The sequence below is a fragment of the Etheostoma cragini genome, chromosome 8, assembly GCF_013103735.1.
Source record: "Etheostoma cragini isolate CJK2018 chromosome 8, CSU_Ecrag_1.0, whole genome shotgun sequence".
Lineage (NCBI taxonomy): Eukaryota > Metazoa > Chordata > Actinopteri > Perciformes > Percidae > Etheostoma > Etheostoma cragini.
This window is the reverse complement of record NC_048414.1, coordinates 14414327-14438017: the sequence shown is the minus strand read 5'-3', so window position 1 is coordinate 14438017 and position 23691 is coordinate 14414327. Positions and strand designations below refer to the sequence as shown.

General features: G+C 40.4%; 2 protein-coding genes across 2 annotated transcripts in view; both read left to right on the top strand.

Annotated features, from left to right (window-relative positions):
* Window positions 1–11230, top strand: part of dhtkd1 (dehydrogenase E1 and transketolase domain containing 1) — a 13899-nt gene extending 2669 nt beyond the window's left edge. The window contains exons 5-17 of the mRNA XM_034879678.1: window positions 1169–1438; window positions 3584–3755; window positions 4098–4296; window positions 4801–5113; window positions 5199–5283; window positions 5417–5556; window positions 6458–6608; window positions 6714–6820; window positions 7802–7966; window positions 8056–8138; window positions 8380–8546; window positions 10792–10877; window positions 10978–11230. Coding sequence (XP_034735569.1) covers window positions 1169–1438; window positions 3584–3755; window positions 4098–4296; window positions 4801–5113; window positions 5199–5283; window positions 5417–5556; window positions 6458–6608; window positions 6714–6820; window positions 7802–7966; window positions 8056–8138; window positions 8380–8546; window positions 10792–10877; window positions 10978–11079 — 2040 coding nt within the window. The 3' untranslated portion in view covers window positions 11080–11230. The remainder of the gene's footprint in view (window positions 1–1168; window positions 1439–3583; window positions 3756–4097; window positions 4297–4800; window positions 5114–5198; window positions 5284–5416; window positions 5557–6457; window positions 6609–6713; window positions 6821–7801; window positions 7967–8055; window positions 8139–8379; window positions 8547–10791; window positions 10878–10977) is intronic.
* Window positions 11231–12124: 894 nt separating this feature from the next.
* LOC117949440 (calcium/calmodulin-dependent protein kinase type 1D-like) overlaps window positions 12125–23691 on the top strand; it is an 18284-nt gene continuing 6717 nt past the window's right edge. The window contains exons 1-3 of the mRNA XM_034879739.1: window positions 12125–13088; window positions 21006–21137; window positions 22191–22265. Coding sequence (XP_034735630.1) covers window positions 12994–13088; window positions 21006–21137; window positions 22191–22265 — 302 coding nt within the window. The 5' untranslated portion in view covers window positions 12125–12993. The remainder of the gene's footprint in view (window positions 13089–21005; window positions 21138–22190; window positions 22266–23691) is intronic.

The following is a 23691-nucleotide window of genomic DNA, read 5'->3' as shown; positions in this document are numbered from 1 at the left end:
TGATTGGCTGCTTAGAAATTAAGTGTTAACGAGCAGTTGGACAGGTGTACCTAATAAAGTGGCCGGTGAGTGTATAGGTGTCATTTATTTAGAAATGTATTTTACAAAATCTAAGACCAAGAACAGACATTTAATCTGGAAAGGCAAGTTACTTAACTACACAATAGCAGAACAACAGGCTGAATTTGTGTCCAGTATGTTAATCCAAGACAGTAAGTTATTCAGATGCACAGTAGCATAAAGAACATATCTGGGAGGCTGAATATCGCACTGTTCTGACAAAAAGGGAGCTAAGTCAGAAGGTAAAGCTCTCAATCTACCAGTCAGTTTTTGTTCCTACCCTCACCTATGGTCATGAAGGCTGGGTCATGACCGAAAGAACAAGATCCAGGGTACAAGCGGCCGAAATGGGTTTCCTTAGAAAGGTGGCTGGCGTCTCCCTTAGAGACAGGGTGAGAAGCTCAGTAATCCTAGAGGAGCTCTGAGTAGAGCCGCTGCTACTTTGCGTCAAAAGGAGCCACTTGAGCTGGTTTGGGCATCTGGTAAGGATGCCTCGTGGGTTCCTCCCTAGGGAGGTATTCCAGGCACGTCCAATGGGGGGGGAGGCCTCGGGGAAGACCCAGGACGAGGTGGAGAGATTATATCTCCAAACTGGCCTGGGAACCCCTAGGGATCCCTTAGTCGGAGCTGGTTGATGTGGCTCGGGAAAGGGAAGTTTGGGGTCCCCTGCTGGAGCTGCTGCCCCCGCGACTGACATGGCTAAATTAACATAGCAAGCCAGTCAGTCAAGTTTTTCTGAGTTATCTTAAAGTAATGGTTCAGTTAATTTTTTCAGGGGTACTGGAGCAGCATATAGTTGTCACAAGCCTAATGCGCCCTCTCCTGGCTGTAGAAGGTAATGTTTGCTCCTTGGTTAATGTCAGTCATTATGAATTAACATTTAAAAACATGTTCAAATGTATATATTTTGATATATAAGTCGCACCTGAATATAAGTAGCAGGGCCAACCAAACTGTGAAAAAAGGGCAACTTTTAGTCCGGAAAATACGGTAGATTGTATATATTGTATGACTGTAATCAAGAAGTAAACAGAAAATCACAGCCAGCTGACTAACAAGGGTAAGATAACATCAACCCACATTGTTCTTCCATCATTTTTCTCCCCAGCTCATGTTCCGTAAGATGCGTGGCCTCAGCGAGTACCCCGACACCTCGCCTGCCATCGGTGATGTTCTCTCCCACCTCACCTCTTCAGTGGAGCTGGATTTTGGAGCTGGGCACCCTATCCATGTGACCATGCTTCCCAACCCATCTCACCTCGAGGCGATCAACCCTGTGGCTCTTGGCAAAACCAGAGCCAGGCAGCAGCTCAGGAAGGAAGGAGACTATTCACCTGAAGACAATGCCCAGCCGGGGGACCAAGTCGTCTGTCTGCAGGTACACAACAACTTAACAAGAAAAAGAACAACAACTTTATACCTTGCCTTTATTTAATAGTAATGCAGGAGAGACTGAAAACATGGGGAGAGACAGACTTATGACATACAGGTCCCCTACCAGAATCCAATGGGGAAAGATGTGGTTAATTTATACATCCCCATAATCTGAAATGAAATGTCAATCAAAACAAATTGTAATGAAATGTGGTGGACTGTTGTATTCATTATGGTATTTGGAGTTTAAAAAAACAACATTTTTCTTGTTGATTAAATCTTTATCACTCATTACTAGAGGGCAAAGCAAATGTATCTGGTTACACTACGTCAATAATCAACCCATGTTAAGGAAAAACTCAAGAGCTGCTTAACTTTTGTTATTTATTGATGTTGATCGAGGAGAGATTAAGGTAGACAGTACATTTTAAACACAATGTGTTGTTGGCAGCGTCATCCTCAACTCTGAGGTTCTGTGCCTTTTAGCTGATGCCAATATCCCTAGCACAAGCTGTCAAGTTTGTGTTTTACCAAGAAATTAATGGCGCCAAAAAAAATGGTGGTCATCTTTAGCCTAGTTCTGTGAGTATGTATGCCGAACTGTACCCTGTTTTCATCAACCTCCAAAAGGAGACAGTCCTGGAACCAAACATTCACTTATCATACCAAGACTAGATGGTTGCAGCCTGGTGCGTCCTGTGGCATGCCATCCCATCTCATGCCATCCTGCCTGGTGCCATCCCCAAGCTTCTACTTTTCAAAATAAAAGCTTCCGACTATCATGCTAATGAATAAAATACTTGAAATATTGGGTGTTTTTTAACTAAACAGTAAAAGCAATCATACAAATGAATAAAATACTTTTAAAAAAGTCTACAAGAAAAATGCAGACTATCATACTGATTAATAAAATACTTAAAATTATTGTCCGTCTATAAAACAAATGCAGATTATAGGCAAACTAAAAAAATTCCTTCTGCCATCCCGCCTGGTGCCTCTATGTCCCCGAGCTTCTACTTTTCAAGATGAAGGTTTGCGTCTGGAATAAAATACTTGAAAAAATTACTCTTACTTTTCAAAGTAAACGCTTACATCAACTATCATATAAAATACTTGAAATATTTGGTGTTTTTATAACTAAACGGTAACGGCAATCATACAAATGAATAAAATATGTCTACAAGATAAATGCAGACTATCATACTGATGTAAGAGTGTAACATGTTTTTTATATTCTTGTTCTTGTGTGTGCGGATCCTTATCCCTCCTCAGGAAATCCTGCCTTTAGTTGGCAGAAATGGCTGCGTTGCTGATGCAGTTTTCATCAAATGTATGTTAATTTCAGGGGCACAACAATAACATCCAGAAATCCGCAACTATATGTATGGCAAAAAGTGTTACTTTAACAGTTTTTGATGTCTTTCAATTGATTGCAAAAAGCGTGGTTACGAACTTACCTGCGACTCCATCTGGAAAATAATTTGCGATTTTGTATTTTTGACCCTATGAACTTACTGATGGACACACATTGGCATGAGATTAGACGGGGCGGCATGACATGGGAGGGTCCAGGCCGCAGCCATGCCCACCTCTCTCATACATCTGTCTAGACTCTGAGGCTGTAGAGACACAAACATCTTCATACATGAAGAGGTGTAGTTATTAAAGACTGGCCAAATGTTGTCGTCCCCTGACCTGTGACCTATGAATGACCTAAGCTTTGTCTTTGTCTCATCTGACCATAACATGGTGTTTCTGGAAACTCCACCACAGCCATGCATGCATATATATCACTGCATATTAAGTATTCCTATTCTTCTTTTAGTACCTTCTTTGTTTTCTTTCTTTCTCCAGTCTTTAAGGTCACCTCCCTTTCACCGATACCTAACCTGTGTCTATTTTTAAAGCATTATTTTTCAATAACCAATATACTTACTAGAATACTGGAATGAATACAATTTTTACTGTTGCCCACAAAATGTGGATCTCCAATAATAGACATATATAATGTCTCCTTTACTCTTCTCTTCTGATACAGGGTTCATACTAATGGCACTTAACCTCTCTGGGCCTGGTTAAAGAAGCCATTATCAAACCGTCCTGCAGTTTTACTAAAAGCTCAGGACAATCTCTGTTGTCTTCTCCACAGGTCCATGGTGACGGCGCTTTCCCCGGCCAAGGAATTGTTCCAGAAACGTTGACCCTTTCAAACCTCCCTCACTACAGAGTCGGTGGGAGCATCCATCTCATTGTGAACAACCAAGTGGGTTACACCACTCCATCCGAGAGAGCGAGATCCTCTTTGTACTGTAGTGATGTTGGTCGGTGAAACATATCAAAATAATTAAGTGTGTGTGTGTGTGTGTGTGTGTGTGTGTGTGTGTGTGTGTGTGTGTGTGTGTGTATATATGTATATGTGTGTGTGTGTGTGTGTGTATATATGTATATGTGTGTGTGTGTGTGTGTGCATATACATAGTTCTACTTTCTTATCAAGCATACGTAGACATCTCTGTCAAAATATATCCGCATATGTGCCTTCGAAAAGGTGAAACCTATTTAATTGTCCTGTTTAATTGTAAAAGTGTGTTAAGAAATATGTTTTGTTTTTTAAATATTAACACAGTTTATAATCAGAAAGTTATGGTCACATTTGTTACACAGGTAAGATGGTGAACTGTGCTGTGATCCACGTAAACGGCGATGACGCAGAGGAGGTGCTGCGGGCCACAAGGCTGGCTGTGGACTACCAGAGGCTTTTTAGGAAAGACGTCATCGTTGACCTGATCTGCTACCGTCAGTGGGGCCACAATGAGCTGGACGAGCCTGGTTTCACCAACCCAGCCATGTACAAGATCATCCGGTCAGTTTTATTTACCTTGTTTACTTGGTATCACAACGTATTTTCACTTTAAAAGTTACCGTAGCATATAAAGCATCTTTCTTAGGGTTCTTTAGCAGATGATAAAACTCTCTCGACCACCACAACCTACACCCTAAGTAATTCCTTAAAAGAGTTACTTGTGTAACACATTTTAGGTAAAATAACATCTTAAAAATACATCTCCCGATGCACAGCAGTAAGGCAACTTAGCGAGCTGCGGAAACCCTGCTAGCGGAGCAGATGGCAACAGTACCGTTGGAAGTCGCATTTTGACTGACATAAGAAATTGCTTTGAGTGTCTTCAAATTCCATTTGGAGATTTCAGGCTTACTTTTAGATTCTTTGCCAACATAGAGTAAAACCAAGAAAGTTGTTTGCCTGAAGCAATTCTGAATCATTTGTAGAGCTTAAAAATTGTTTGTTATCCCACAGACATATTGTTTAATATACTGGTGAATGACAGACATTGTTGCATCCTCACAGATCCCGTAAGAGCGTCCCTGACTACTACTCAGACCAGCTGATCTCTGAGGGTCTGATGACCGATGTCGAGCGTGACATGATCAAGTCCCAACACTACAGCATGCTAAACGACAAGCTGTCTAACATGACCCTGTACAGCCCTCCACCCACCAACCTGCAGGGCCGCTGGGGGGATCTGGTGGAACCACAGGCCAGAGTCACCACCTGGGACACAGGTGTCCCCGTTCCCCTGCTGCAGTTTGTAGGAGCAAAATCTGTGGACATCCCTGAGCGAATCCAACTGCACAGCCACCTTGGAAAGACCCATACACAGGTGGACCGTCGTCTCTGTAATTTCTATTGGATTGTCTGTTGTTGACATGGCAACAAGATTATGTTTTCTTCTTGTGTGAACTCAGGCCCGGTTAAACAAGTTAGAAGAAGGGACCAAACTGGACTGGTCCACAGCAGAGGCCTTGGCTTTTGGCTCTCTCCTCTGCCAAGGTCAGTGTTAGGCAGAAAATACTGTACACCCAATCAAATATAAGAATCATGGAATATTAATTTAGGATTGCTTATTTATTGAGTACTGCTTTCAAGAAATGGATTTGTAGATTTAAAACGATTGTTGTTACAGGCTTTAATATTCGAATCAGCGGACAGGATGTTGGAAGAGGCACGTTCAGTCAACGACACGCCATGGTGGTGTGTCAGGAGACTAATGACATGTACATCCCTCTGAACCACATCAGCCCGCAGCAGACTGGCTTCTTGGAGGTAAAATCCGTATAAAACAGACAAAACATCAGTGTGAACAAAACATGTTTAAAGCATGACATATTCATATCCTTAATTCTTAAATTAAAGCAGTGTTGGAAGGGCCCTGGCACCTCGACCACATCGGGGTTACCGTTGGACACCGCTCCTTTCTGCCGAGCATTTGCGTGAACGTCGAACACCGCAAACAGTCACCAATGAAAATGGAAATCTCGGCTGAATTCAATGATACCTCACACAAGACTCTATGTCAAACAGTTCATGAGTGGCCAACGTGTGTACGGGCATGGTCAAAATGCAGGGGCCAGCTCAATATTCTAAAATGTATAAGGCCACACATGGTAAATTTCATGTAAATTGGATGATGTTTGTCATACTATATAAGGCTGATTTCCTGTTGCTAGCAACGGGTGCTATGACTATGAGTCAATATTGGCCTTCAGATGTCCTCAGGCCTGGACCTTTGTCAATCACAATACATTTTGGGCGGAATTGACAATGTACACTGGAGTTGCAACAACTTCATCAATAAATTCGCAAAATAGCCTCCATTCACACTAATAACTTCTCATCTTTACGGTCTTAAGATTTCACGCAGCAAAGTTGAAGTCGATTGGCTGAAATCTCTAGGAATTAGTTTTTCAAAATGGCAGACTTCCTGTTGAGTTTAGGGCGGGGCTCCAAGAGGCTTTTTTATACGTGTTACCATGATAGAGGATGTGTGCCGATTGTCATTAGGCTAACTAAAATGTACAGCAGGAGCTTATTTAAAAAAAAATAAAGAGTTTTGTATGGGGTGCTAGCGAGCCATTTTTGCATGCCTATTTCTGAAACCCTTAAAATGTCAAATGAGTGTGCAAATTTTCGTGTTTTTAGTGTGTGTGTGTTTGTGTGTTTTTAGGTGTGTAACAGCCCACTGTCTGAGGAGGCGGTGCTTGGATTTGAATATGGTATGAGTATCGCGCAGCCGAAGCTCCTTCCCATCTGGGAGGCTCAGTTTGGAGATTTCTTCAACGGAGCTCAGATCATCTTTGATGCCTTTCTCACTGGAGGTACACTCTGACCACACTCATGCTATCAACATATTCACAGTTACACTTATAATACGTATCTTGAAAACTCTACACATGTCAGATGTGAAACTGCTGTGTCCCCAGGTGAAGCCAAGTGGCTCTTACAAAGTGGGATGGTGATCCTGTTGCCTCACGGCTATGATGGAGCCGGACCCGAACACTCATCCTGTCGCATGGAGCGCTTCCTCCAGGTCTGTGGGACTGAAATGTTAATGTCACTTTCTGAGCACTTTGTGATTTTGTGTTGATAGCCATGTCAAATCCCAGTTGTAATTAGAACTGGGAGACAATATGTTAGACTTGGGTCTTAATATTAAGTTACTGATTGAAAATCAAACATTGATGCCTCTGGTCGGACAGAGTTTGTCGTTCAAAGGAACACGCTGACTTATTGGGATTTTATCTTATTCACCGTATCCCCCAAAGTTAGAGAAGTCCATACATACCCTTCTCATCTCTGTGCGTGTCATAAGTCTGTCCGACTCACCCACCACTAGCCTAGCTCAGCACAGATACTGGCGGTAACTGGCTCCATGTATTAAAATACACCACTTTTAAAAGGTGAAACATTTCTACTACATGAGAAAAATTACAACCATTTTCATTAAAGTTGTTTATTGTAGAGGGCTGCACGATAACGATGTTGATTATCGCTATAACAGTATTACTTGCAATAAATAAACCAATTATACAGTGTCCTCAGTTCTGCATTTCCGTTGCATTAAGTATCCTGCAAAAAGAAAACCAAATGCTTGTTGAATTTAAAACAAAAGGAAATCATTTCTATCATTATTTTACTGAACAAATTGAATGTTGAATTAAACATAATAGGCACCACTTAAGAAAGACAGTTTTAAGTTTAAGAAAGTTTTTTACTGATGTTTTCTTTCCACTAACACAAATAATCTTGCAGTGTCTAGTGCGATATGTTGCAGCCATATTACGCTAGTTGATATTACGATGACTGTAAAAACAATATATTGTGCAGACCTAGTTTGTGGATTTCCTTTAGTCATCACCATAGCAAAGACTATTCTTCCTGGGGTGTAACACAAGACAAACATAAACAAATATTATTATATTAGATATCTTGAGGTCGGAGGTCAAGGAACCCCTGTGAAGATGGTCATGCCAGCTTTTTCCTCGCTAACTTGTCCTTTTTTGTCTCTTAGATGTGTGACAGTAGAGAAGAGGGTGTGGACGGTGACAACGTGAACATGGCTGTGGTCAACCCAACCACTTCTGCTCAGTACTTCCACCTGCTGAGGAGACAGATGATCCGGAACTTCCGCAAACCTCTCATTGTGGTTGGACCCAAGACACTGCTCAGATTTTCTGTAAGCACTGTAGAAACGTAAAACCTTTCTAACTCCCTTTTACAGGTATTTCCATGCAAGTGGCTGAATAATGTGTGTTGTTTTCACAGGGGGCAGCATCCAGTCTGACTGCAATGACACCAGGAACATCTTTCAGACCAGTGTTGGGTGATACTTCAGTCCCAGCTGAAAGGTAAAGAATGATTCAATGTATTCTGAAGTGTGCCCTCAATGTGGTAAAATACTGTATATTTAAGAAATAATTCAAATTGCAAGGCTTCAGATGTCAATGCAGTGTTCATTGACTACTTTTCTTAAACAAGAGTTATGTCATTGGTTGTTTTGAATTGTCTTTAGAAAAACCTGCTTAACTTGGAATACACTTAACAAATCCTAACCCATACATTAAGCCCACTCGTTTTTATGCTATGCAGTGTCCAGAAGGTGGTGCTGTGCTCAGGGAAACACTACTATGCCCTCCTGAAACAGAGGGAGACGTCAGCAGCTAACCAAAACACAGCACTCATCCGTGTGGAGGAGCTATGTCCGTTCCCAATGGACGCTCTGCAGCAGGAGCTAAAAAAATACCCCAACGCCAAAGGTATGTGTAGGACCTCCACCTACCATTAGTACGCATACTGACTGTATGAGTGCCATCACCACAACAACAGTTGATTTCAGGCCAGTCATTGACGAAAAGTTCATTTCTGTATGTTTTGTTTAGGTTTTTGTATGCACTGCTGTATTACAAGCAAACCACGACTCGCTTTATGAACAAGTTAACACTTTCACGATGTTGTTGTGGACATTTCAGTGTGAAATACTTGACTGTGTTTCTCACCATACATTACCACTTCTGGCCTTTCCATCACTTAAAAATCAAAGAAGAAACATAGTAGAGGAGAAATTAACTACAATAATCCCGCAGTAAAAGCAAATGTGCTAAAGCTCATAATATGTCATTTAAGACTGCAACTGATGAATGTTTATATAATCAGTTATTTACAATATCAAATAATCTGCTTTCATGTGCCTCAGTTGCTGACACACGCTGAAAAGTCTTAGGTCTAGGTCTTGCTAAAACATAAATATGTCCTTCAATTCTCGCAATATTTTCATGGTGTGGCACATTTTTTTGTAACTGTCCTGATAAGGCACAAATGACTCAGTCTTGATTAAAAATGAAAAATGACCTTTTATTGACAACAGAAATAAATTTCAGTTGTATCATTCACTACTTAAAAGAAAAGGATTTTTTCATCAATGCTCATTCTCCTTAAGTGAGTCACCGGAAGTGTAATGCCATTGAGCAGTGTGTGGCAACTTCACATTAGAAGTCTGACAGTTGCCACGATTATTACGGAGTTCTCAAGAACACATTACATAACTCACAAGGGACCATAAATATGTCAAACAAGAAACTCAAGTATGAAGCTTCACCATACTGGTAGTCACTGCAGGGCTGTTGTATCAAGTGTCTCTGTTATTTAGTCCAGTCTCTGAAGTTCAGTGAGTGTCAACCTAGACTTTGACTGAAAGGTTGTCATTTTGTTATGCAAGACTTTCCAAGTCTGAGAAACTAAAGGCTATCAGTGTTGACATCCTTGTCTTTATTAATCATTCTTTGAATTTGTGGGGTGTTAAGTGTAATTACTGAAGAGGATTTTTGCTCTTCTAATGAAATGCAACACAGTTATGGCACATCAGAAGAAGAGGAGGCCGTTTTCACATAGATAGCTTCTCCTAATAAATGACCAGTGTGTAGGATTTAGCGGTATCTAGCAGGGATCACCTTCCCTCATCGCTCTCTTTCCAAGTTAGTCTGAGAACCCCGTTCAGTCAAACAGTCTGCCTCTCAAATTTGCGTCTAAATTTGTCATCAGCTAATTGGAAATGGTGTTTGCAACCATCACTATATTCCAGCATCCAAGGTGACCTATTATATTTTCAGTCTAGCTGTCCAACAACTAAGGATATTCAATTTACCATAAGAGACTCAGAAAACTAGCAATATTCATATATGAGAAGCTGGAACAATTAATCCATTATCAAAATTGTTGCTGATTAATTTTTTCTGTACAACAACAAATTAACGGATTAGCTAATTTACGTTATACAAATTAAGCTGCCTAATAATTACATCTTAAAACAATTTTTAAAGAATCATGCTACATCCTTTTTTATTATTTGTTATCTCCGTCAAGAGAAATGGAGTAAACCACTCAATTCTGTTGAGTGAAGGTACTGTATGTTCCAAGACTGAAGTTTAAGTTGTTCGCGTTATTACAAATGTCATTGAAATGTGACATTTAAAAGTTCAGGTTTCACTTTCATCTCTCTATTTCATTGGTCTCGCCTCCACAAACACACAGTTTCAGTTGGATCTGGATTAAACCCTCTGTGGTTAAAGGGCCAAAGAGAAACTCCCTAAACTAGACAAACAAGACAAAACACTGAGTGTTCTCTTTTACTTTCTATGTGAAGTGGGGTGGCAGTAGCTCAGTCCGTAGGGAGTTGGATTGGCAACCGAAGGGTCGCCGCCCCGTTCGGACCAAAGTACGGAGTGTGGACTGGTAGCTGGAGAGACGCCAGTTCACTTCATGGGCACTGTCAAGGTGCTCTTGAGCAAGGCATCTAACCCCCCTCAAACGCTCAGGGTACTGGTCCAGCACTCGCAGCCCACTTACTCTGACATCTCTCCATTAGTGCATGTATAGGTACTGAGCATGCGTGTGAATTTCAGGCCTGTGTGTAGTGTGTAATAACCACAGAGTGTAAATTGTAATTTCTCCATAGGGAATCAATAAAGAGTATAAATTATTATTAAATGTTTTAATTCCTGACAGAGTTTATTTGGAGTCAGGAAGAGCCCCAGAACATGGGTCCCTGGTCTTTCGTAGCACCCAGGTTTGAGAAGCAGCTGGCCTGCAAGGTGAGTAGTCAAATAATATAATTTACAATATGAAGCCTAATGGTTCTGAAATTAATTGTTAATATTACACATACGAGAGCGTCTCTTCTGTCTTTCTCAGCTTCGATTAGTGAGTCGACCTGCTCTGCCCGCCCCGGCTGTCGGTATCGGGACTCTCCATCAGCAGCAGCAGGAGGCCATCCTCACTGCTACCTTCTCTTAAGACTCCACAAGACTGGGAACTAAAATAACCAGTAAACTAGAACCACACTACATGCTGGTATATGCTATAGTCCTCCAAACCATTGTCTCTAAATGTGCTGAGAGGCAGGTACATGGTAACCTTTTTAGACAATGTGGCTGTTGCACTTAAAGAAACAGCCACCTACAATTAGCGTGCAATACTGCACATGCAGACGTAACGTTTAATAATATAACCAACAAATGTAACGGTAGTGTTGAAGATAACCACGTTAATTGTAGTTGTATTATTCCAGTCAAAAACAGGTTTTAATTATTATGTTTATGGTTTTGAAAGAAATGCCTGAATTAATATTTACTATGCCTTTAATTGTATTGTATGTTCCGAGGCAAGTTACAATGGTAAGAAGGATAACTGTGAATCGATGCCTTAGAGACCATGTTTACAATGTGATGGAAGTAAAGAATCACTGTAAGCTGAACATTGTATTTGTAGCACTGGGGATTGCATCTTACCTGTGTCAAATCGGTTCAAGCTCCACGTTTTAGGAATCAAAATGTTTAGTCCCCTAATGAATTCAGTCTGCACACATTTTCTTTTCTTTTTTTCTGTTTTGAACAGAAAATATCAGTGTAGGTTGTTAGAAATATCTTTGAAATATTTATTCAAGAACAGGGAGTACTTGAACTGGATTTCTGAAAAGACAAAAAAAGAGTTGTCTAGATTTTTAATGTTGCTTATCCAACCTCGAGTTAGATGTATTTGGAAATTTCACTGTACCAATTTAAGGTAAATAGTACTTGATTATTATGTAATCATGGTTCAAACTAAGACTTCAATTGAAAAATAAAGGCATTAAAGGGCTTATGTACATAAAACAAATCAGATGTATTTTAAATGGAAGTATTTTCAAATAAATATATTTTCATCTCATATTTACTTTCTCCTTATCTTGTGCTTGTAAACATGCTTGTTAAGTTAGACATAATGTAATATGAAAATAGGTTATTAGATGGATGGATGGATGGATGGGTAGATATATAGATATATAGATAGATACTGTTATTATTCCACACAGTCTTTCTTGTCAAAACAGTCATCAGGGAATTCTCCCGGTGCTCCCTGTAGCCAGTCCAGACTTTAGACCCACAGCACATACATGCACATTTACACGGACATTTCCAAGGCTACAAAAAGGCAAAACATGTAGGAAAGTTTAAGGGGGCCAAGGGTCACCTGGTGGCATGGGCCCCCATTAAACCTGGCGACGCCCCTGCCTTTAAATCCCAACTCGTATTACAATGAAGGCATCCGTATGTGGAACAAACAGACACGAACACGAGACATGGCGAGACATGTGTTCTCAGTAGAAACACTGGCTCTGATCAGTTGAGCAGAGTTTCCAGCGGGCCGTTGATTTGGTGCAATGCGAACACTTCCATCGTTCATTGTGCACGCTGTCAGATAGACAGGCGGGAGCAGCAACCTCCCACTCCTCCTATCGCTATAACAACCACAGGGCGGTCGGTGGGACTCGTTAGCACACAGCAGCTCGGATGCGACTGCCAAGTATCATCCTGCAAGCAGCAGGACACTGACTGAATCCCACCCGGGGAGGAGGGGAGAGCCTGTGTTACCCCGTCACAGTGATCTGAACAGTGGGGAAGCTCAGACTCGGAATCCGCTACGTCAAACAGATTAGTCAAATAACCTCACGGGATAGGACAGATACCTCCAATCTTTGGGCTTGCCGTGCTGCATGCATGGGCTGAGGAAGCAACATAGTGTGACAAATAAGCCAGAAAAGCCTTTGGCGAAGTACAGAAGTGCACTTCTTTTCTTTTTCCTTTTTTTTTTTTGTGTGTGTGTCTGAGTGAGACGAGTGTGGTGATCCTCCAGCAGCGTCTCCTCTTCTCTCCCCACCCCTGGTGCGAAATGGCGAAAGAAAACGGCGAGTCCAGCTATGGATCTTGGAAAAAGCATGTCGATGATATCAAGAAGATATTTGACTTCAAGGAAGTCCTTGGGACGTGAGTAGCAAGATAACGCAGCCTACAGAAACTTTGTATCCACAGTTGTGTAAATTAGCGCCAGACAACAATGACACATAGCACCGATTAACGGAAATGAAAAGCAGACTGACAGCTGTTGAATATCCGTAGAATTAACTGACAACTGCTCGACACAAAGAGAAAGGTCCGTTTGAACTTACAGCCGTCAGAAAGAGATATATATATATTTTTTTAAATCGGTTAATTTTTCAAGGAGGGGAAATGCAACAGAATAATAATGCGTGAAGTCAGACACGCGTGATGCCCCTCGTTATGTCACAGTTCATTTTAAAAACTACTGCAGCGTGTTTTTATTCTCCCCCAGGGCTGAAGCATGCACATGTAGCTACAGAACAGGAAGCCATTTATTTTGGGGTCGTTTTGTACAACATAACATGTACAACTATGACAAAGACAGCAGGGCGTATTTACATACACAAGTGATTAAAATTAGCTCCCAAATTAAGGGACCATCTGTTACTAGTTTATGTTCTTGTGCTCAATCCCCTTTCTTCTTTAAACAGAAGGGCACATTTTAGCCAAGAAACAATATGTCTGGGTTTACAGACAGATACTAGTTTGTCCAGTAAACACTTGAGATGAGAATCAGTTTCATCTGTTTAGGGACTTTGGTTGAAGTTGCCCATTACCACAGAGCAGACAAATTCCTGAGTTTATTTTGGTCCACTGTTAGTGCTCCTTGTCTTTTCTTTTTTTGAATAAGTTATGCTGTATACAGAGAGCTTAGTTTCCCCCTGAATGGAAGACCCTAAACTGCTAAAGGTCTCTTGTGCTATCAGTACATCTCTCATTATCCCTGCTGGTTTCGTCCCCCAAAGACATGTTGTCTTCCGACTGAGTGGAAATTAACGCGGTGATGTTTGTATTGTTGTTGGAGATTCTGGGAAGGGCCATGTCCAGGAAGGGCTCTCCCTGGGGAAATGTGTCTTTTTTTTTTAAATGTTCTTTTTTTTTTAAATTTGCATTCAGAAACTAGTGTCAAATTCAGCAACACAAATGGCGTCTATACTCTCTGTGTTTGTAGCTAAACTGGGAAGCTTTGTCACTTACATGATAAAACAGACACATTGTGGTTTGCTGTTGTACATGCAACCTCATCTTGTGTATATTTAATAATCTGTGTTTTCTTTATCATCTTACCGTTTTATGCTGCTTGGCATGAGCCCAGACCCGTTTTTCCTGGGGATCATAAAATTCTCATACAGATTGATGATTCATGAAGCACACTTGACACTTCATCTGTTCTACTAAACAGTCAGATATTACTACCCGGAGGCTGTTCTGATTTCCCCAAGGCTTTCATCTGTGTGTGAAGCGTGTCTAAAAAACACTGGTGAATCATTGTGATTTACTGTCCACATAATGGTGAGGTTGGAGTAACACACATCCCTCGCCTACTACCTCAGCGCACATTTCCAGGGGGCAGGTTGTCACGGTTTGGACATTTAGTTACATGTTGGACAGCTTCCTGATTGACTTTAGGAAGGCCCCTTTACCAGTTCCTGTTTGTCTTAATCAGGGAGTGCCTTGTGACTCCACAGCAGGGTTCACAACAGGCCACCAGGGATAGAGAAGTCCTGCAGCTTTGCTTGAGGATTAGACATAGACAAGGAGTGTTGGCCAGAGGAACACACATAGATTATCCTCCTCCTGCTGCTCCGCTTTTCAGCTGTGACTTCCTCATCAGGAAGTGGAGTGGAAGAACATTAACTAATTAGTAAATTAGTAAAAGTTTACTTGAGTTTTTCCTTTAAACTTTGTACTACACTACATTTCAGAGAGGCAAATGTCGTACTTTACTACATTTCTTTTGTACATTATGAAATATGATGCATTCTTATAAATAAAAAATACCCAACTGTCTAAAGTATTTGAAATTAGCCTCACCCCCACCAGCTACATCACTAAAATCAGTAATAATAATAATCAAATATTAAACAATACACAACTGCTGCACAGAGATTTGATTTCAACAGCAGCTGGAGGCCAGACCATCTGTGTGAACGTTAGGACTGATTGATAGCTTTGCTCACACTTCTTCACTGAGTTTTCTTGCACTAGCTGTCATGAGCTAATGAGATCTTTGCCACTGAAGCCAGTCCTCTCACCTCACAGCAACTTTGCCTTGTGGCTAATTTCAGAGCCTTAAGCTGCTGGAAACAAATTAAGTAGCCTGACTACAAGCACCTTCAGAAATCCCAGTAGGCAAGTGTTGTAGATGTGCAGCAGAAAGGGGGTTGCTACTCCGTCAGGATGTTGAGATACTTTTTTTAGCATCACGTTAGATCCGACTGATTTGGAGGATACACTAATTCAATAGACACAAATAGACACTCAATAGCATCATTTTTAAGTCGGGTAACACGATGATTGTTGTGGCTCTCAAATCTGCATCAGCAACCGTCTCGGAAACATGAACAAAGAAAACTTTAGGCTGTTTAATGTGGATGAGTCACATCATGGCCAATTCTCCATCTGGATCAAAAAGGTCTGTGTCACTTATGATTGAGTAGGCTGATATCACCAATATTAGCTTATCATCAACATGTTGTTAACTATGTATTTTGGCCAATAAATTAAAAAAAATTGCAGAAACGCTTAAGATGTATTTGAGGTCATTTAGAAATAGTGTCTCATATATACATTCAGCAGTTACAAACAACATAGTCATTCAGAGATTGGTTTCTGTCCACATGTTGAATGTAAATCCAACATTCACTCTCCTTTTAAGCTCTGTTTTTGGTCTCAACCAATTTCTGAGGGAATAATCTTACTCTTTAGCTGGTAAATGCTCCACCGTGTTCACTAGCTAGTGCTTTACTTTGTCTGTTGTTTGGTGCTGAGCAGGTAGTGTACAACAGCGAAAGATGCGGGCCGGACAGCTAAACAATGGGCTGAAAGATGCTAAAACACTCTGTAGCGTGGAGTTTTTTTTTCACCATGAGCAACGCCATCACTATGTGATCTACTTTTAATAAAGAAATATTGATATAGAAAAAAATAATATTGTTATCAGCCTTTAAAATCCAAAATGGTTTGTTTTTTTCCATCATACTTAACTCTGGAAAATCACTTGAAGAATGCACTTCTTATTTATTTAAATGTCATGGCTGAAAACTAGTCTACAAATGATGCTTTATAGTTTCCTCTTCTCTTTGTCATGTTTTTCCAGAATCCCACTTTCTGAGATTAATTTGCTAAAGCTGTCCTCTGTTAGCTCCCACTGTGGACCACACAGAGCTTAGCTAAGTCATGTCACTTATTGCCCCCTAAAGCTGCATTTTTATGATTCTTTTTGCAATCAAAGAGGAAAATTACACTTTTGTGTTTGATATTAATAAATAAACTGGCTCTACGTTAGATATTAAACCAACCCTGGCGTTAACAAAGCTCTATTCTTTCTGAAACACAGCTTGCGTAGGTCTTTGATGCAGTAAAAATGGCAGCTAGGCAACTAGAATGATGGAAGTTCTTGGTTGCTCCCTCTGAAGAAGACTCTGCCTACTTCCCACCACCAGCACCACTGTCCTCCAGCTACATTCACTGTGGGTGGAGATAGTTTGTCACTGACCATAATAATGGAGAGTCAAATTTCCATTTGTATTCATGTCCCTTTTACCACCAGTGAACACCTACAAAGCTATATTATGCCATCCGCTGCACCCAGGTAGTTAAAATGTACCAGACCGCCCTGAAAAGCACAGGAAGTGATAATCACCCTTAAAATAATTCAGCTTCTCTCCGATTGGCTGATATGTAGCTTTAGGCAGATTTTGGCCGAACATTTCCCTCAAGCAATAGATATTTTTTTCTTTTTAGTAGCTTATGAGTGGTATTAGCTCATCACTTCTTACTCTGTAAACTGACCATCTTTGTCCGTTTGATCAACAATCTGAAGTGCACATTCCTGGAATATAGTCCCAGGTCCAGTGTGTTGTTGGGAAATTGTTTCCAGCTTCAGTCGTTGGGACTGTGAGAGCTTCTGGATTTCATTCTAGTCGTATTATTGGAGTTAATGTACCTCCGCAGCCCCAGATCAATGCTCATTGTGCATTGATCTGTGATAAGGACCAGCGATGAAAACCACAACTGAATTGATGACACTATTCCTATGCAGTGGAGGGAGAGTAAGTCAAGTACAATTTTTGAAGTACTCATACTTGAGTGGTACCCTTTTATGCAATTTCTTCTCCACTATCATTGCTTGAAATTTTGTTGGTGATTATTTTCTTCGATTAATTTGAAAAACTAGAAAATAGTGAAAAATGCCCATAACAATTTCCTTAAAATGAAGGGTGACGTGTTTAAATTACTTCATTTGTCCCAACAACACTTTAAAACCTAAAAATATCCAGTTTACTCTCCAATAAGACAAAGTTGTTTGGCATTTTTGCTTAAAAAATAATTTAAATTAATCAGTTAAAAATACAATTTCTGTCAATTGATTATCAAGGTTCAAGGTTATCTTTATTGTCCTACTAGGGGAAATATATTTTGCAACCAGACATTAACAACACATACACACAATAAATCATAGAGCTGGAGCAGGAAAACTCATACCAAGTACAGATGAACAGCAGTGCAAATGTGCAAAGGATGCTGCCAGAGTGCTATTTGTTTTATCAATTACAAATCCACAGATGTGGAATATCCTAGTCGTCCTAAAGGGTAACCTCGTTGTCCTGAGGCCAAAAGCTTAAACTCCTTCAGGAGTGGATGGTCCTGGAAGTTCAGTATAGCATAAGCTCTTCTAAGGACCTGCCAAAATTATAAATATTTGGCCGTTAAACAGATTTGACATAGAAGCGTGTGATCATCTTATAAAATATGACACATTTGATGCCTTTTAGATGCATTACCCAACAGGACGTAAAGCAGTTAAAGTCAGTTCTAACTCGACCAAGTACAGCTTTAAGATGCTGCTTAGATGCCATTGACCCACTAACAATTTTCCATTTATATCTAATAATGTCACACTGACGGGGGCTGTTCTGCCTGCATCACAAGCACTTTTTCTTTTCAATACTTTTTAGTGTACTTTTTTTTTACATTTGTCACATAATACTCTAATTTCTTTATAATGAATGCAGGAACTTTACTTGTAATAAATGGATCTAGAATTACATTAAAATGGTTGTATTAGAAATAAGATGGATTTATAAATCAACTTTATTTTTTAGATGTAATATAGATCTTTAATAACCAAAATGAAGGCTTGTTTATTGACAAAAAACAATATCAGCCCTTTGTGTTTAATTTTTTTAATTTTTTGGCCTTAAAAAAATCTAGCATCAGCCCGGCTATAATGGAGTATTGTTGTGTCACTACTTTTATTTATTTAAAGGATCTGGCCTTATAAAGATTCTTTACACTAACATAGAAAACCAATCCTCCAGGTGAGGCCTGTATTCCAGATTATATTGTCCAGCTGACATTACAGTTTACAAAACTCTGAGTAGACTATCACAGCTGATCAGATGTTAGTGTGAAGTATAGATAAATAATAATTTTGTGTTACTGCAAGCATAACTTTCATTACCAAATTTGAAAGATCTTAGCTAAAACGTGTGCAATTATGTTTTCTGTACAATGGTTCTGATGACAGATTATTTTTCATACTCATGATTAAGAGGACTAGTGATGGTCCCAAATTCCGAGTATCTGGTTTTTGTTTGCTCTCCCCGTATTATAATAACTTTAAAACTGTAATTTTGACCTGGAGTTTTAAAAGCATAGGTTATATCATCTGTCATGTTTTTGGTATAAAGCTGTTGTTGCACCGTAAACGGGTGACTTTGAACACCGTAGGTCACACCGGTGATCACTCTACCTGGATTATCAAGCCAGACTTTACCATCCCATATGTTGCGCAACGGGCCGCAGTAATGTATATTACACAAGATGATTCAGTGCGATTACTCCGCAACACCACAATACAGGGAATGTCAATAAGCCAGCCTCAGTTGCTAGGACCACAACCCCTTCCCCCCAAACACTTCTCTCTTCTCGACTCTGACCCCTCATTTACATAATTGCCAAAGGACAACCAGCTGAGGTCGCGGCCTGAAAAAGTTGTCTGGGTGATTGTTTGATCGACAGCTTCCCTTTGCATCAGACGCAGGTTTTACACAGAGCGCACCTCAGATTTCGCATTAGTTGTGTGTGCAACACAGTTTATCATGCTTCATGCATTGACAGAGCAAGAAGTCACAGGATTCTGTCATTTGCAGGAAGTGATGTTGCTTGTCAATGTGGTGAGCAGGGGGACAGAAATGGTGCTAACCACTCTCATTAAGTTCATAGGTTGCCTGTGGTTTCCGGCATGATGTATCTCCTGCTGCAGAAAGCGTGCTCTGAAAAACGAAAGGAAAAAATATGTAATAGAGTCGTTTGACTGGCTCAGTGGGCTGGTGGAGGAATGTTGTACTCCTTCCAATGTTCACACAGCTGGAGAATTCAATCGCATGCGCTGAATAGAAATTATTCTCATTGTCCTCACGGCAACAGCTGCAATGGGAAGATAGTGCTGTAATGGGCCTGCAAGTAGTGCACCAACTTGCTCACTTACACAAGCCCTTGAATCTACATTTTGTCCCAGATCATTTTTCGGAATGAGGTCAAAGTCAGAAGGGCGCACGCTTCAAGCCCTTTCAGTTCTGTTTGTTTGAGTGTGTTCCACCTCATCACACCTGGGGCTGGGCTCCGTGCACAGTTGTTTGTGTTGTGGCTCCATAAATAACGAACTTCTAACCATTAAAATAACAAACCTATTCTTAACTCATCATAATGACAGTAGTAAAGAAAATTTGACTCATTCTCAACTTCTCTAATTCGCATTATTCACACAACCTGTTTTTATTATTTATTATTACTAGACATGTATCATAATTCAGCTTCCTCGAAAAGGGAACAAGGCTGTGTAGCCAATTTGTGTGATTTGTTCCAAAGAAAAACCATTCACCCTGTATTCTAACATATTAAGAAAATGATTCCAAAGTTTATAATTTTACATTTTTGCCTTATGGATTAAGGAATCCAACCCTTATAACCCTGAAGAGCCAAAATAGGAGCACACCAGAGTTGTTTGGGCCGCTCTGATAAAAAGCCAGAGAGTTGATGAATAATTAATGAATTAGAGTAGAACATAAGCACTCCAAAAACACTGAAAATCTCAGTACTTTGGCCTCAGGCTCAGTTTAATATTGTATTCCTTATGCTTCATGCGTTGCGGTAAACAAGCCTTCATCAGGGCCATGAGTTGATCAGCGAATTGAGGATTGTTTTAGTCTTTTTAAATCATTTTAGTTATTCTTGTCAATTAAATAAGACTCAAAGTGTTCCAAAATTTAAAAAAATCCTTTTGTTAACATCTTCACATTAAGTCCATCTGAGGGCGCATGAAGGAAAAGGTGGCTGTGAAGGTGTGTGATGAAACTGGGGGAGGGGGCGCTACCTGCTCAGTGAGATTTATTAAGGTGGACTGAATTTTGTATCCTAGCAACAGATACAGATTGCTTAAGCAAATATTCCCTTAATTCTATATTTGTTTTAAAAGGCTCTCATGTATGGAGACAGATGGTCTGAGGAAGACACGCTATCTGTCGTCCTAAATGGGTGTTTTTTAGAGGTTTTAAAAGTGTTTGCTGTGCTTTTGGCTGCACACGAGCACCAAGCGTAAGCCAACACAGATGGCTGTTGGCCATAGTCAGGGACTTTAGCCAGTTCTCAGTAAATATTCACAATATGCTGTGTGTGTACTCTGGCCTGTCTGCTTCTCAGAGCCCTCTATCTACTTACTGACGATAGGGTCTCTGTGTTAATATTGACTGAGCGCATATAAAGCAGGACTAACATGTTTCTCTTTCTCTCTTGCAGCGGTGCGTTCTCTGAAGTGGTGATGGCTCGGGAGAAGGCCACAGGAAAGATGGTTGCAATCAAGTGCATCCCGAAAAAAGCGCTGAAGGGAAAGGAGACTAGCATCGAAAATGAAATTGCTGTGCTTAGGAAGTATGTACCGCATGAGTGAGCTGCGGGGGAGTTTGCAGCAGAAGAACACCAGGGTCACCACCTTGTGGCATCCTCGGGGAAGCGCTAGTGTGTCTCTCCTCTCCTCTCTGAGTAATGACTCAGAGTGAAGATGTTGCTGCCGCTCAGTTTATTTAACAGCCATTGTCAGGCTTAAGTGACTTCCTTGTCGAATCTCATCTATCCACCATTTTAGGTCTTCACAGTGTACTCACACAGACTTGCACACATTACACAGGATATGATAGGATTTCTCTGACACCAGGTGACACTCCATCCTCCCCCAGGGCCTGATGGGTAATTCCCCTGAGAAGCTCAGTTATCAGTCACTCTTGAAGTGAGCAAGACAGTTCTTGGGTGTAGTTGCCTGGTTACAGTTGCTATCCCTGATTTTCTCCCTTTTTTCTCTTGCTGTCTTGATTTCTCATCCCTTTTTTTCCCTTTCTTCATACTCAGTCTAACAGCCCTCAAACTGCAACCTCATTTTTGTTCTGGAGTTTATTCTGAAAGAAAGTTGTGAAGGTTGTTTAGTCCTTTGAGACTCTTCCCACCTCCTCCTCTTCCACCCCCACCTTTTCCTTTTCAGCCACCTGCCCTTGTGAACACGTTCTGTCAGCTGCATATCTCCTGGCAGAGGTTATTATTATTATTCATTTTTTTAAACTACAACCTTGTTGTACGGTTGCTTGGACACAGGCTCCCAGCATCTTCTTTAGGTGCTCCAGATGACGGTGGTTGCCGCCTTATGACTCAAATTGATTTGCATTCTCTAAGAATCGCCCCTCCTCCCTCGCTCTCCAATCACACACAAATGGTTTCTCCCTTGTGTAAAGGATACGAGCATGAACATACACATGTGCACAAGCACACACAGACACGGCGAAAAATAAAAATAAAAATAAAAATCAATCATCACCAGTGGGCAGGGCATAATTTGAAAAAAAGAAATGGCTAGTTTCACTTCATAAGTGGCCTGTGCTGAAATGAACAGAGGCTTGACAGCAAGCAAAGTAAATTTTCTGTCCCCCTCTGCAGGATAAAGCATGAGAATATCGTGGCTCTGGAGGACATCTACGAGAGCTCCAACCACCTGTACCTCATAATGCAGCTGTAAGTACATCAACCCTCCACATTGTTTATTTAGGTTGGCTCTTTGTCTCTCGTTCTCAACCGGTCATTTTGATAATGTCTTGCTTGAATAAGCTTCTGTAATGTCTTTGCAGCATTTTTAACCTCAGATTAATGTCCGAGTGAATGCAGTGATTCTTTTAAAGGTGAACGAGATATTACAAAATATGTTTTTCCGGGGGTTAGATAAGAAGATTGAGGCCACTCTCACATCTGCCTGTGGCGGAGGTCATATTGCCGACTAGCCCCAGTTTGTTCCTCTCAGGTGATTATTATTATATTTGAGTGACAGAGCTAAGCTCTGCTTTTCAAAAAATAAAAACCCAGTAATCTTTGCAAAACCCAGAAGGTCATTTAAAATCACATTTTGCTGTTCTGAAGGTATTTTCAGGATCCTCACAGACTATATTAACCATCTGGATGCAAAAATACTTATCCACTGCATGATGCAAAAGATTTGTAAGGTAGCCAGAAATGTGCTTAAATTGAAACAAGGAATAGATAAACAAATATTTTTTGTTAACATATAAGGGTGTGACGAGATCTCGTTGTACGAGATCTCGTCGCGTCGAGATTTCTCGTCGAGGTGAAAAGTTGTCTCGTGAGGCGATGTGATGTCAGCGTGATGGAGCGTGAAATTACTATTGAAGATCCCCCTGCCACTTTTAAATCATGTGTGTGGCAAAATTTTGGATTTCCTGCAGAAATGATAAACGGCGAAAGAGTGACAGACAAGACGAACACAATATGTAAACATTGTAAGAAAAAAATGCCGTATACCGCGGCTAACACGAGCACTATGCAAAAACACTTATAGCACAATAACATTCATCATTAATAGTTGATTTCAAAATGCACCTAAATTGTTTTGCATTTTGTGATTTTTCAGTTGAATAAAAAAACTATTTTCCATTCATATATTTCATTGAGGATTTCTTTAAATTTTTTTAAAAAATCTCGTCTCGTCTCGTTCTCGTGAACCCAATCTCGTGATGTGTCTCGTCTCGTGGAGTAAGCGTCTCGTCACACCCCTATTAACATATAATAATAGAAAAATGTATATACTGTTAAAATATTAGAAAGTAACACCAAATATAGAGAATTATAACTGATAATTAGCCAGCTGTTTCCCAATGTCGCCAGTCTTTGTGTTAAGCTAAACTAAGCTAACTTTCTGCTGGTCCAGCTTCATATTCATTTACAGACATGAGAGAGGTATCAATCTTCTCGTCAAATTCTTGGCAAGAAGGGAATAAGCATATTTACTCTAGCTTAAAGCTTGAGCTTGCGTTGAGGGCGTTGATTCCATTTAATGGTAATTTTGAGGATGTGGTCCAAGGTGTTTATGTTGCAAATATCTTCCTAAATGTATTTTAGTCAGTGTATGCGAAGGTGTATGTCTGAAAAC